This window comes from Cervus elaphus, chromosome 9, assembly GCF_910594005.1.
Source record: "Cervus elaphus chromosome 9, mCerEla1.1, whole genome shotgun sequence".
Classification (NCBI taxonomy): domain Eukaryota; kingdom Metazoa; phylum Chordata; class Mammalia; order Artiodactyla; family Cervidae; genus Cervus; species Cervus elaphus.
Window position 1 is genome coordinate 21296808 of NC_057823.1, and position 15055 is coordinate 21311862.

Consider the following 15055-nt stretch of genomic DNA (forward strand, 5'->3'; position numbering starts at 1 on the left):
GCTCTTACTGCAGCACATTAAGATCTTTGGGATCTTCAATCTTTGTTGCATCATGTTGAATCTTCCGTTGCAGCATGTGGGATCTAATTCCCTGACCAGGGATCAAACCCCAGCCCTTGGCATTGGGAGAAAGGAGTCTCAGCCACTGGACCACCTGGGGAGTCCTTAGAGTGTCTTTTTTTTTTTTTTTTTTAACTTTTTAATCAAGGTATAGTTGATTTACAATGTTGTGTTAATTTCTGCAGTACAGCGAAGTGACTCAGTTTATACATGTTTCTTTTTAATATTCTTTTCCATTATGGTCTATCCCAGGATATAGTTGAATATGGGATTCCCAGGTGGCTCAGAGGTAAAGAATCTGCCTGCCCAATGCGAGGAGATGCAGGACACATGGGTTTGTTTCCTGGGGTGGGAAGATCTCCTAGAGGAGGAAATGGCAATCCACTCCAGTATTCTTGCCTGGAAAGTCCCATGGACAGAGGAGCCTGGGAGGTTACAGTCCATGGAGTCCCAAAGAGTCAGATGTGACTTAGCAACTGAGCATGTTCATATATAGTCGAATACGGTTCCCTGTGCTATTCAGTAGAACCTTGTCATTTATCCATTCTCTATAATAACTTGCATCTGCTAATCCCAAACTCCCATTCCATCCCTCCTGTATCCCCTCTCCCCCGTGGCAGCCATAGATCTGTGCTCTATGTCTGTGAGTCTGTTTCTATTTTGTAGATAGGTTCACTTGTGGAATAGTTTAGATTCCACATATAAGTGATACCATGTGGTATTAGTCTTTGTCTGACTTACATCACCACTTAGTATATAATCATCTCTAGGTCCGTCCATTGTTGCTGCAAAATGGCATCATTTCACTCCTTTTATGGCTGAGTGGTATTCCACTGTATGCACTGGAGCTCTTCTATGGAAAAATTCATTCACCAGTTCTTGTAAACATTATGTGGGCCAAAATAACCAAAGAACAACAGAAACAACAGAAAAAATAGATTCAGCCCCTGGGCTTCCAGTTTGAGAGACCCTCTGATCCAAGGGGATAAGTTTTGCCAAGAAATCTGTGTCACAAGAGGCTAAGTATTTGTGATCCCATAAGTTGGCCATGCCAAGTTCAGTGACTATGTCACAGGTTGGGGCCAGCTAGCACAGCATTCTCCCTCCCTATCTACCTGCAGTATTGGTGGGGTGCAGGCCTCCACCTACACACGGGCCTTCTGCCTCTGACTGCCCACGAATTCCTCTCCCTGCCAAGACAGCCAGAGTGATGTGTTGATTGCCACTCAGGATTCTGGCTCTAGGATTCTATTTTTTTGTCCACATGGTGCAGTTTGGGAGATCTTCGTTCCCTGACCAGGAATAGAACCCAGGCCCTGGCAGTGAAAATGTGCAGTTCTAACCACTGGACCACAGAGAATTCCCTCTAGGATTCTAGAATGCTCGGGAAGAAGGGAGATTATCCTGAAGACCTAGAATGCCAGGCACTCTCAGATTCTGGGTGTCCACGATTTCAGAGATTCCACAATTCAGATCCTCCGAGGTTCTAGAACTCAGGGATTCTCTTAAGTTTGGTACTGCCTGCCCGGGTCTCCCATAATTGCCCGTGACAGATAATACAGTGTCTCGAGGCAGAAACCATGATCCCTCTGATCCAGCGGCCGAGGCAGAGGGCCTACTGCCTGCGGCCACCTGGCTTTTCCTAACGGCTTAATGAGAAAGTCAGAATTAATTGGAACTGGCACCCAGCACTTGCAGGGCTCGGCGTGGCCGGCTCGGCCTCCATATGTTAAAACTGAGCATCTCTGGTTCTGCTCTGACCTGTTCTGCACACCGACAGGTGTGTTGCCTGAAACTTGGAGGTTAGCCTGACAAGGGAGGAGGCTGGGACTGTGGTGACCAGTGCCACAGGCAAAGTCAGCCCCACCCCACCCCTGCCTGAGACAGCGCAACCAGCATTCTGGACCCTCATTGTCTCCCTCCTCTGGGCCTCAGTTTCCCTCCTTTGCTCAGTGAGACCAGCCTCAGAGTTCCTTGTGGATTACATGTAAATTGCTCAGCCTGTGTGCTGTGCTATAATCTGTCCTTGGGCACCTGGATAGATTCCCAGAAGGGATACAGCAGTTTCCGTTTTAATAGCTATTATCAGAGAGATTAGAACATTTCACACATATAATCAGAGCGATTAGAACATGCACCCCCAGTGCATGAGATTGCTCTTTTCCCCAAACCCCAGCAACATGGTGAATTATCAAACTTTTTCATCATTAGTAACTTGATAGATTTTTTTTTAAGTATTTTGTGGTAGTTTTATTTTATATTTAGCTTATGACAAGTGAGAATGAACTCCCTTTTATATGCTTAGAAGACATTTGTATTCCCTTTTCAGAAACTGTTCATATCATTTGCCTCTTCCTATTGGATTTTTGGTCCTCATTGACTTCTAAAAGCTCTTTACATATTAAGGAAATCATTCTATTGTCTACCATGTCTTGGAAAAGTTTCTCTGACTTAATCTATTGACCCTTCTAGTATTTGTGTGTATAGGAATTCTATATTTGTATATAGTCAGTTATTAATCTTTTAAATCATTAAAGGTGTAATGTCATGCTTCAACACACTGGGATTATTATTAAACTTCCATGTTTTCTTCTAATAGTTTAATAGTTTCTCTGTCTCTGTTTTTCTCTCTATTTTTTTGCTTGGTGGGGGATGATCCATCTGGAATTAAATTTCCTCTTGTTGTTCAGTTGCCCAGTTGTTTCCAACTCTTTGCGACCCCATGGACTGCAGCACGCTAGGCTTCCCTGTCCTTCCCTATCTCCCAGTGATGCCATCCACCCATCTCATCCTCTAACACCCTCTTCTCTTGTCCTCAATCTTTCCCAGCATCAGGGACTTTTCCAATGAGTCGGCTGTTCACATCAGATGACCAAAATACTGGAGCTTCAGCTTCAGCCCTTCCAATGAGTATTCAAGGTTGATTTCCCTTAAGATTGACTGGTTTGATCTCCTTCCTGTCCAAGGGACTTTCAGGAGTCTTCTCCAGCACCACAGTTCAAAAGCATCAATTCTTTGGCATTCTGCCTTCTTTACGGTCCAGCTCTCACAACCATACATGACTACTGGGAAAACCGTAGCCTTGATTATACGCGCCTTTGTCAGCAGAGTAATGTCTCTGCTTTTCAACACACTGTCTAGGTTTGTCATAGCTTTCCTGCCGTGAAGCAATCGTCTTCTGATTTCATGGCTGTGGTCACCATCCACAGTGATTTTAGAGCCCAAGAAGAGGAAATCTGTCACTACTTCCACCTTTTCCCCTTCTATTTGCCATGAAGTAACGGGCTGGATGCCATGATCTTAGTTTTTTTAATATTTAGTTTTAAGCCAGTTCTTTCACTCTCCTCCTTCACCCTCATCAAGAGGCTCTTTAGCTCCTTTTCACCTTCTGCCATTAGAGTGGTATCATTCACATATCTGAGGTTGTTGATGTTTCTCCCGCCTATCATGATTCCAGCTTGTCACTCATCCAGCCCAGCATTTCTCATGATGTGTTCAGCGTATAGGTTAAACAAACAGGGTGACAGCAGGCAGCCCCGCTGTACTCCTTTCTCAATCTTGAACCAATCAGTTGTTCCATACAGGGTTCTAACTGTAGCTTCTTGACCCCCATACAGGTTCCTCAGGAGACAGGTAAGACGGTCTGGTAGTCCCATCTCTTTAAGAGCTTTCCACAGTTTGTTATGACACACACAGTCAAAGGCTTTAGCGTAGTCCATGAAACAGAGGTAGATGTTTTCCTGGAATTTGCTAGCTTTCTCTATGATCCAGCGAATGTTGGCAATTTTATCTCTGGTTCCTCTTCTTTTTCTAAACCCAGCTTGGACATCTGGAAGTTCTTGGTTCACACAATGCTGAAGCCTAGCATGCAAGATTTTAAGCATGTCCTTACTAGCATGGGAGATGAGTGCAATTGTCCAATGGTTAGCACATTCTTTAGTACTACTCTTCTTGGGAATTGGGATGAGGATTGACCTTTTCCAGTCCCATGGCCACTGCTGCTTGCCCCATCCAATAAAGTTTGCTCTTAGCCACCTTTAAAATCTCCATCTGAAATCTGATGGTTGTCTAAGAAGCTGCATAGAAAGTGGACAATAGCATGATGGCTGAAGCCAGGTGGCTAGGGCTCAGATCCTGGCTCTGCCATTTTTCACTGTGTATCCTCAAGGAAATTACTCTCTTTGAGTCTCACATTTTTGTTGTTGTTGTTCAGTCACTGAGTCATGTCTGACTCTTTACAACCCCATGGACTATAGACCTCAGGCTCCCCTGTCCATGGGGTTTTCCAGGCAAGAATACTGGAGTCAGTAGCCATTTCCTTCTTCAGGGGATCTTCCCGACCCAGGGATTGAACTCGTGTCTTCCACATCTCCTGCATTAGCAGACGGGTTCTTTACCACTACCTCCACCTGGGAAGCCCAAGTCTCACTTTACTTATAATCTGTACAATGGGAGATAATAGTGCCACGTGAGAATTAAGGGAAGCTTTCTTTTCTCTTTTAAAATGTTTAGAAGGCCATCTGTCACTGAGCAGGGTTTGTTTTTTTTTTCTCTCTCTCTCTCTTTCCTGTTTGCTATTTTTGTTTTTATTTGCCTTTCCTTGAGTAGTTTAATTGCACTTGATGATTCTTTCAGCATAGCCAATTAGCCAGTGACTACGCTTCAGGAGTATTTCCAAGTGCTTACGTGCGGTAATTCATTCCTTGTATCAATCCCATTGGACAGATGGCAACATTGAGGCCCAGAGAGGTTAAGTTCCTTCCTAAGAAACATGCAAGGGTCAGGGTCGGGCTCAGAACTCTCGATCTGTCCACTGCCCTGTTCTGATTTCAGCCTTCCTCCCCAGCTTTTGGTCACTGCTGGAGGAGGAGCCCCCAGAGGGCTCCACAGTAACTGGCTTCTAAGTACAGACAGCCTCTCTGAGGTCAAGTCAACATTCTGGACACCCAGAACTGGCCAGTCCTGTCCTGGCAGGTATGGCGACGGATGGGGGCAAGCAGCAATCAAGGAAGGCTTTCAGGAAGAGGGTGCTTGGATAAGTAAGACTGGAGAGGCTGGTGGAGCCTGAGAAAGGGGTTGCCAGGCTGGGGGAAGACTGTATGGAACTGGGAGTAGGTGATTTCCTGCTTACAAGGCTCCCCTGACCGTCATTGGCCACAAGCCTTGACTCTTGCTTCTCCCTGCTAGGCACACAGCTGAACAGTTGTTGATCATGGACAGGTTAACTCCTTGGTGGGAGTGCTGAACTCCTACTCACATGCCAAAGCCCTAGTGCTCCATGCTTACCCATTTGGAAAGCCATCTATCCCTACTGGCCTTTTCCAGCTTGGGGTCTCTTCTACCACTCAAACCCTGACCACATAGCACTGGGAATCTGTGTGTCTGGCTCTGCGTCCCCGACCTTCAGTGGGGTGACCGTTGAAGGCATAGCACTAAATTGAGATTTCTCTGGCGCACAGCATCACTCACTCAGCCTGGACACAGAATAAGTACTGGTTGAATGTATCATCAAGGAAATAAGGGGCTAAATGAGAGTCAGATATGTGAGTGACAAATACAAACCTCAGTCACTTCCCTCCAGGGCTCCCATCTCCCTTGGGGTAAAAACCCAAGTCCTGCTTGTGGACCCTCAAGGCCCTGCACTACCTGCTGCATTCCTTCCCACCAACCCCCCCCTCCCCTTAGCTCACTCTGCTCCAACCCCATAGGCCTCCTCACTGTTCCTCCAAGACACTAGGCAGGGTCTTGCCCCAGGGCCTTTGCACGGGCTGTTCCCCAGCTCAGCATGCAGTAAGCACTCTTGATTGTGACCTTTGGCGTGGCTGGCTCACTCCTCCATCAGATCTCCATTCAAATGCCACCTCCACAGAGGGGCCTCCCTTGACCTTGATCTCTGAAATAGCCGGCCAGTCTGGGGCTCTGGTCCCTGCCTGGCATTTCCCACGATAGGATGCAGTGTGTATTTACATAGTTATCTTTATGATGCGGCTGTTTTCTGTACGTTTTATCCCCTGGTTCCCTGGGCGCCTCCATCTGCCTGGCGCGCAGTAGGCACTTAATACATCTCGGCGTAAACCGAGGGGCGTCTGCGGGTGGGGGCGCGGGGCCGGCGAGTCTCCCGCCGCGCCCCGCCCTCGCGGGGCCTCCAGCCTGCGCGCCGGGCGTGCCCGGGAGGGCGGGGCGGGGCGCGGCGCGGCCGCGGCGGGGGCGGGCGGGCGGCCGGGCCGGTCGGGTGGGTGCCGAAGGCGGGCTCGCGCGCGCTGGGCCCCGAGCCGGGTCCGAGCGCCCGGTGCCAGCCATGGAGGGGCTGCGGCGGGGCCTATCTCGCTGGAAGCGCTACCACATCAAGGTGCACCTGGCGGACGAGGCGCTGCTGCTGCCGCTCACTGTGCGGCCGCGGGACACGCTCAGCGACCTGCGCGCCCAGCTCGTGGGCCAGGGAGTGAGCTCCTGGAAGCGCACCTTCTACTACAACGCGCGGCGGCTGGACGACCACCAGACGGTGCGCGACGTGCGACTACAGGACGGCTCGGTGCTTCTGCTCGTCAGCGACCCCAGGTGGCCGGGGGCTGGGCCGGCGACCTGGGAACTGGGGCTGGGGCCTGGGGGCGGGGGTCAGGTGGCCCCGGCTGGAGTTCCGGGTGAGGGGTGAGTCAGGGCTCCGGGGAGACGACGGGGAACTGGAGTGATGGGTTGGGAGGTGGGTCAGGATTGACGGGGCCTGGGGGGCACTGGTGGGCCTGGTTGGGGTGGAAGAGGGGATGGTGGTGGGTCAGGGATGGGGAGAGAACAGGGGCCTGGCTGGGTCCCAGGTGAGGGGTGAGTCAGGCCTATGGGGGAGATGGCAAGGAACTGAGAGCCTGGCTGGCGTCCCGGGCTGGGTGGGAGGTGGGTCAGGATGGATGGGGCCTGGAGGGCACTGCTGGGCCTGGCTGGGGTCCTGGCTGGGGGTGCTAGGGGAAGACAGCAGGGCACCCCAGGGCCTGGCTGGCATCGCCAGTGGGCTGGGAAGTTGGGAAGTGGGTCAGGCTGGGGGGAGGCGAGGAGAGAGCTTGGTTGGGATGGGGTGGAGTGGGTGGGATGGTTGCCGGGGATGGACTAGGGGCCCTTCTTGCCCCTGTGTTTGCCGCCCCCATTCTCCCCTCCAAGCACTGGCTATTGTGGGAACCCGCTGTGAAGGAAGGATGGAGGGAGCCAGGTGCCAAGAAAGGTCAGGAGGGCTGCTCGATTCCCCCTGCAGGTTTTCTTCTTTTATCACTCTGTCTGCCTCTCTGAAGCCTCCCCTGCATTTCTCTTGATCTCTCTGTTTTCCGTCGGTCCCTCTCTGGGGGATGCTGTCCCTGTTAAATTTCATTTCCTTTCCTTCTTCCTGTCTCTGTCTATCTATCTCTCTCTCTGTTTCTCTGTGTCTCTATTCATTTCTGCCTCTGCTGTTTTTCTCTATATATGTATGTATGTCTCTCTTCCTTCTCTGTTCATTTCCCCCACTACCCCTGCCTTCCCCACAAACTCCTGCTGCCCTTGCTGCCCATGCTCTGATCTGGCCATCTGGGGGTACCTAGAGAGGTCCCCTGACCAAGGTGACCTGAGATGAGTGGGTCTCCCAGTTCAAGGAGGGTGGGGGTTGGGCAGAAGGGCCATGAGAACAGCAAACGCAGAGCCCTGGGGCAGCTTTGGGAAATGGTGAAGGCTGATGCTTGGCTAGATGGACAATGAGATGGATGAGATGGGCAGTGGCTGGTCCCAGAACCCAAGATAAACATGCTGGATGGGGGAGGAACTGGAACTTTCTGTGTAATCTTGGAGTTTATGGGGATTATGCTTGCTGGGCCCCTAGAGGCTTGATCCACCAAGCCCGGGGTGGCTTTTTAAAAATACTTGTTTGACCACACTGGGTCTCAAATGCTGGTTGCAGCACTTGAGATCTTCGATTTTCACTGTGACATGTGTGATCTTTCAGTTGCAGCATGCAAACTCTTAGTTGCAGCATGTGGGATCTAGTTCCCTGACCAAGGATTGAACCCAGGCCCTCTGTATTAGAGCGCAGAGTCTTAGCCACTGGACCATCAGGAAAGTCCCTGGGGGATATTTTGAGAGCAGTAGTCTCAGATGACATTCCTGAAGGCTCAAGATGCAGTAGGAGGGCTTGTCTCTCCAGGACCTCTCAAGGGAGGGTCTCAGGAGTAGGAGGAGATGGGGGTGCGCTGGGAGAGGATGTTTCTGGCAGTGGCCAGACAAAGCCTAGCAGCTGAATGATGCACAAATACCCACACAATTAGTGTTCAATATACAATAAGCATTCATTAATCGCCTAGTGTATGCCAGGTCATGTGCTGGGCACTGGCATTCAGCAGAGACCCAGACTAGGCTTGCCCTCATGGAGCCCACAGTCAGTCTAGTGGGAGAGACAGACAAGGAACCAAATAAATATGTGATAAAACATCAGGTTGTAATAAGTGCTGTGGAAAGTTGCAGAAAGGTCAAGAGTGATGGAGGTGTTGCTGCCTTATCAACAGTGGCCAGGAGAGGTGTCTCAGAGAAGCTGACATTTCAGAGTACCATGTGAAGGAGCTGATTAAACAGAGAACAAGAGTAGGCAGGAGGGTGTTCCAGGCAGAGGGCACAGCATATGCAAAGGCCCTGGGGCACGACCTGGTGTGTTGGAGGAACAGTGAGGAGGCCCCTGTGTCTGGGGCAGAGTAAGCGAGGTGGAGAAAGGGAGGAGGGGAGGGCAAGGAGGGGCTGGGGCAGGTCATGCAGGACCTTGTGGGCCATGAGGAGGACTTGAGCTTTGATCCCCAAGGGAGATGGGAGCCCTGGAGGGCTATGGGCAGAGGAGGGGTGTGGCCTGACTCAGGTGCTCACAGGCGCCCTCTGCAGGAAGGATAAACTGGTGGTGGAGGGGCGGTCTGGTGATGGTGAGTGATGGTGGCAGCTGAACTAAGACAGAGTCAGCTTGCTGTTCCTCCAACTCTCTAGGCGTGGTCCTACCTCAGGGCCTTTGCACTGCTGTTCCCTCTACCTGGAATGCTTTCCAATTCCCTCCCTCAGCTCCTTCAGGCCTTAGTTCAGTGTAGATTATCCTCAGTGTAATCTTATCCTATACACTTTTCCTCAGTGTAATTTTCCCTGACCACCTGTTTAAAACTGCATCCCACCAACACCTGCTTTATCTTTCTCCCTGGAACTGACTTGTCTATATTTCACTGATTATTTTTGCTACTACTTTACTAATTCTTTTCACCCCATCTCCCCCACTAGACTGTAAACTCTATGAGGGCATTGTTGTCCATCCTATTCACTGCTGTCTCCCCAGTTCAGTGCCTGCCACACAGTAGGTGCTCAACAAATGTTCATTGACTGTATGCTCTCTGGAGGTGAGGAGGAGGATGCTCAGAACATCTTCCTGGAGTCCTAATGGCTCCTGGAAGCAAGAGAGAGGATCTCTAGGGTGGAAGCGAGTCGTGGCAGATACAGAAAGATGCATTGGCTGGATACCAGGCAAACCAGGAGGCCGTAAGTGCCAAGGTGAGGGCTGCGTTGGCCTGTAACCCGTGTCTTTCTGTCTCCCTCCTGCAGGTAACCTGGGTTGGAGGATGCAGAGCCGTGGCCGAGGGGACCAAAGGTGCTGGCTGAAGCAGCGGCTGGGATGGGGAGGCGAATCTCCTGGGAGCCTTGACCTCACTCAGGGTAAGTCTCTCTAGTACTTGGGACATGGAAGGGACCTTAGAGATTATGGAGACCACAGACGGGTAAACTGAGACGCAGAGATGAGAATGAACTCATCTCTGATGACCATCACCCCTCTCCATATTCCTGCACTTCTAGACCCTGGGGTAGGGTCACAGGCCTCATGTTCTCCCTTCCCTTTGAACTAATACGTGGCCCTGAGTAATGCTGCCCTGACTTGCTGTGTGTCCTTGGGGAAATTGCTCATGTGCTCTGGGTTCTGTTACTCCCCCTCCTGCCATTGAAAGAGTGGACTTTGGTTGGCATGTTTGGTGTAATTGCACTCTTTGCCTGCAATTCTTGTTACTGCCACCAGGCGGCTCCAAGTGCCAAGCTCCCCTGGCTACCAGGGTGATGGAAGGGGAGGAGCTGGTGGCAGGTATTAGGGGGAAGGTAAGAAGGAAGACTGGTCAGAGAGCTGGTCTTTCATCCTCTTATTGGGGCCTGGATTGAAATTGTCTTATCCCCTCCCTCCTGCTGTTCCAAGGTTCTGGGCTCCCAGGATAGATGGTGAAACACTGGTCTGCCCAGCTGCTGCCCACCGCCTGGGACCTTTCTGATGGAGCCCTAGTCCTTGACACTGACTGAGGACATTGCTGCTCCAGGCCAGCCAGCCTTCCAGTTGTGCTGTGTGATCCTGAGGCCATGGCTCCCACCTTGGAGCTTCAAGTGCCCAGGGGGAGCCACAGTGTCATCTTGGGAGGCAGCTGGAGGATGTCACATGTGGAGAAGCATAGAGCGGAGACGAGGGGAGCTTGTGGGCATCACCAGCTCCTGCCTTGAACGTTCTCTCGGGCATTCCTCTGCCCAAGCTGTGCCCCATGCTGGAAGCACTTCTCACACCCCTGTCTTCAGCTCCAGTCCACCGGGGATTGCAGCCTCCTCCAGGAAGTCTTGGATTTCCTTCTTCCCAGCCAGTGAGCACCTTGTCCTCTTTGGGGCCCCCACAGTCCCCCTCTACTGTGAAGAGCCTCAACTGGTGGGTGTGGCCGGTTACTCATGAACTCTCAAATGACTGAAGGTGAAGACTGGGGGACGCCAGCCCTCTCTCAGCACTCCAGTGTTGCACTTTCCGCCTCCCCCAAACCTCTCCACAAGTTGCACCCATGCCTGCTTCCTTGTCGGCGTCCTTCACTTGCAGCACAGGGTCTTCTGGTTGAATGGGTGGGGGTCTGTGCCTGGCAGAGCGCTGAGACATTGATGATAATCATGGGGGTGATCCGGACTATTCCAGGCAGTGTGTTGTAGGAATTCTGGGTATAAGACCCTCTGGGTGGGGAATTCCCTGTGGTCCAGTGGTTAGGACTCTGCTTCCGCTGTGCTTCCAGCCAGGGTTCAATCCCTGGTTGGGGAATTAAGAGCGCACAAGCTGCGATGTGGGGACAGAAAAAAGAAAAAAGGCCCTCCAAGTAGAACGCGGGTACTCAGTTGTATTTCTGATCTTTGGCCGCAAGGCATCGGGTCCTCTGTGCAGTCCACCCACCACCCGGGGTAGCCCATTCGCATGCACTCTCGAGGGCTGCATTCACGCCCTGGGTGCTGGCATCACAGGGTAGAGACTCAGGAGTCTGGGAAGAAATAATGTTTTAATTAAGAGTTTTGTTGGCTGCAGGGCCCAGAGTAGGGACAGATGGATAATAAATCGTGGCCACAGGGAGAACACCGCTCAGATTGGACTTTGTCTTCCACTGGGTGGGGACAGCACCAGGCCTGCGGGGCTCCGCTAGCCTCCCCTCAGACAAGCCTGTCTGGGGTTGGCGTTCCTCCTCCTGGGGCCAGGCAGCCCAGGCCCCTGCTTCTGCCTGGTTTTGGCCTTGGTGGGTCACGCAAACGCTGAGGGACCTGCCCACTCCCCATCCCCCACCCCCCACCCCCAGGGCCCAGCAGGAAAGTGGGGCTTTTAATAGTCACCCCAGCTCCGTTCCTTGGTTCTCACTATGTCCCTAGGTCTGTGCCTGGCCTCCACTTATTCTAGTCTGCCAACTGAAAGGATCATCAGTGGTGGTGAGGATTATGACCCATTTTACAGATGGAGCATCCAAGGTCACCCCATACCCCTCGGGTCTGCTGCCCTGGCCATCCTTGAACTGAAGGGTCCCCAGCCCATGCACAGGTCCCTGATAGAGGAAGGGGGAGAGTTTCCTGCTTCTTGGCTGAGGTGGGGGTGGGAGAAAGCATTTTCAGGCCTTTTTTGACATTTTAACAAACAGTATGCAAATCACATGCAAATCACATGCAAATCATCACTCATTTCTTAATCCTCGACAGCTCCACCGTGTTCTGATATAATAATGTTGGACCTGTCACTTGGTATTGGCCTGGAGGAGGGGTGCAAGTCTTTTCTCTTCCATTGCTCTCTCTCTTCCTTTCTTCCTATTATCTCTTTACTCCCTTCACTGTGTTAGTTGGAGTCCTCCCAGTCCTGAGATGAACATAAACTGCAAAAGTGGCTTCCGACATTCCCATTTTCCAGATGGGAAAACTGAGGCACAGAGAGGGCCAAGCCTGGCCTGAGATCCCAGCACCACTTGTGGAAAGCATCCCCACCAAGTGCTGTCATGGCCCAGAGTGGACAGTACCCGTGACCCACAGAGGAGAGATAACAGTGGTTGGAGCAGGCCTAATAAAGCTTGGAGGAGCCAGGAGGAATTCTCCTTGGGTTTCTTGGGCTTGAACGGCAGTCTGCTTGGATCTGGAGAAATCGGACATCTACTGATCTTACTCCTCAAGTCATTTCTCTTGCTATGCCATCATCATGTTCTTTGAATTCGGGCTACAGCCTCTCTGCTCAGTTTGCATGCCTTACTGTTTCTGTTTGCAAACTCCTCTTCATCCTTCAAAGTCCCAGCTCCCATGCCCCCTTCTTTATGCAGCCATTTCTGATCCGTCTGAGGTCTGATCTTTCTCTCTGGTCCAGCCCTGACCCTTTTGTGCACAGAAGCATTATTGTACACTCTGGATCGTTCCCAGCACTTTTCTGATTATTATTTTTTGTATTTGGTTGCACTGGGTCTTAATGGCTGTGCTCAAGCTTTCTCCAGTTGTGGTGAATGGACACTACTCTTTGTTGTGGTTCACAGGCTTCTTACTGCAGTGGCTTCTCTTGTCATGGAGCACAGGCTCTAGGCACACAGGTTTCAGTAGCTGTGGCACATTGGCTTAGTTGCTCTGCAGCATGTGGAATCATCCTGGCCCAGGGATCGAACCCATATCCCCTGCATTGGCAAGTGGATTCTTATCCACTGTACCACCAGGGAAGTCAAAGACTTGTCTGATTTATACACACCTCCAGACTTTTGTATTTTCCGCCCAGGATGTGCTTTTGGGTCTTTTTCACCTGACGTATTCCTACATTTTCAAGGTCCTGGCACTAATGCCCAACCTCCATTGGGTTCAACAGCCCTCTCCCAGTTGGCCTCTGGGTCCTATAGCCTCCAGTCTGCCTGGCTCACTCCTTCCTGACCCACAAACGGGGAGGTCTGTGTGTCCTCCCAGTCTTAGGAGTCACCTCTGAGGCCCCAGGATCACTCAGGTTGGGACTAGGTACAGAGGGACCGAATTGAGTGTGTATAGAATAAAAGATTAAGTGTTTGGACACACAGCCAAGTTCAGCCTCCCTAACTTGGCCTTGAGTTTCACCTTCCATAGACAGTTCAGCCCTAAGCACGTCCTTTTCTCTTCCCTCTTTACTCATCTCCAGGAATGCTTTGCCCTTGACTCCTATTCTGGGTGACCCCACGCCAGCCCCCTCCCATCTCTGGGCTATGAAAACAGGGGAAGCCCGGCCCCCCCTCAGGGCCTCTCAGGTTCCTGGCTCCGCCCCACGAGCAAGTCTGGGCCGTGAGGAGTTTCGGGTGAGACTTGGCAGTCACCATCTCTCTCTGGGGCCCACGGCGTCCGGGGGAGGGGCCGCCTCCTGCCTTGGCTGCCCACTCGCTTTGAGCTCCCAGAAGCTGGAGGGGAATTTTCCTGGGTGGCAGGTAAACCCAGGTGGTTCCCAGAGGAGGCATCTGTGGCTCAGTCAGAAACTGCAGGTGCCCGGACTTCCCACTTCGGTTTTGCTCTGCCTTCCTCCTTTCCTCCTTCCTCCCTCCCTCTCTCTGGGACCCCAGGCTGGATCCTGGCATTATCTAACTTTGCCCATTAGTTCAGTGGGCACATGTTGAGCATGCTCTGTGTGCCTGGCCTTGTGCTGTCTGCTGGAGATACCAAGACAGACCTTGCTTTGGCTGCCTTAGATGGTGGGACAGGTTGTTCACTGCACAAAAACAGCCAGCTGGGGTGAGAGGGCCTCAAGAAAGCAAATCTGTTTGAAATTCACACAAAGTGTCCCATACCTCTGAGTGGTGGTCCTGACCCTGCTGGCTCCCTGCCTGCCCCCCACCTGTGTCTTCATCCATTCAGTCTCTTCTGCATGTATCTGCCTCCCATTGATCACTTCTTTCTCTCTGTGTCTCTTGATCTCTGCCTCTCCACTGTCTCATTCCGAGTCTATCTGTCTCCATTGCTGTCTCTCCCTCTCTCCATGTCTCTTGCAGTTTCTCTGTCTCTGTCTCTCTCCATATTCCTGTATCTGTCTCTCGTATCCACTCTCAGAAAGGATACCCTTTCCTGCCGATCCTCTGAGCACAACCTCTGGGGTGTTTCCAAAAGCTGCTGGGACTGCCCATTCTGTAATCATGGATGAAGCACCTCCAATTTGCAGGGCACTGAGGACAGCATGGTGACCAGGACACCCAGCTGTTGGCCCTCTTGGAGTTATAGATCCGGCAGAGGAGACAGAAGCCACAGGGCGGTGCGGGGTAGGGGTGGGGGCGGTGCTCCTGGGATCCTGGAAACCCCTTCTCTGAGCTTCCCCCCAGTCCTCTTCTGAATGACCTCGGGTGGTCCTTGTTCCTCTGTGGGCCTGTTTCCAAACCTGCCCAAGGAGGGAGGTGTTTAAGGTGGCTTGACCGGAAGTTGCTTGCACGGCCTGGGCTGTCTGTAGGCAGAGAGATCCTGACTCATCCCTAAGCCAAAATGGGTTTGAAAGAATCCTCTAATAGAAAAACAGTTCTAAGAAAAAAGAAAAAAGTCACAGTCACCTGCCCAGGCTGCTCTCTGACTCACCTGGGGTGGAAGCAGCTTCACTGCCATCCCCTGGAACATCAGAGAAACTTCCCGCCCCTTCCCCTGATGGCCCCTGGCTATCCACTGAAGGCTGTTGGCCTCATCATGATGGCTCTGACCTGGCACTGACCTCACGCTTGTGCTGTGAGCTCCACTC

At 51.8% G+C, this 15055-nt stretch overlaps 1 protein-coding gene across 1 annotated transcript; it reads left to right on the forward strand.

Annotated features, from left to right (window-relative positions):
• Positions 1 to 6280: 6280 nt before the first annotated feature.
• On the forward strand, positions 6281 to 11446 carry LOC122699656 (ubiquitin domain-containing protein TINCR). Its single transcript, XM_043911869.1, has 3 exons — positions 6281 to 6618; positions 9640 to 9750; positions 10277 to 11446. The coding sequence occupies exons 1-2, from the start codon at positions 6359 to 6361 to the stop codon at positions 9641 to 9643; spliced, it is 264 nt and encodes an 87-aa protein (XP_043767804.1). The 5' UTR covers positions 6281 to 6358; the 3' UTR covers positions 9644 to 9750; positions 10277 to 11446.
• Positions 11447 to 15055: the final 3609 nt, after the last annotated feature.

Excerpts from the sequence above, each read along its gene's own strand:
- LOC122699656 (XM_043911869.1), top strand. The coding sequence starts at position 6,359 with ATGGAGGGGCTGCGGCGGGGCCTATCTCGCTGGAAGCGCTACCACATC.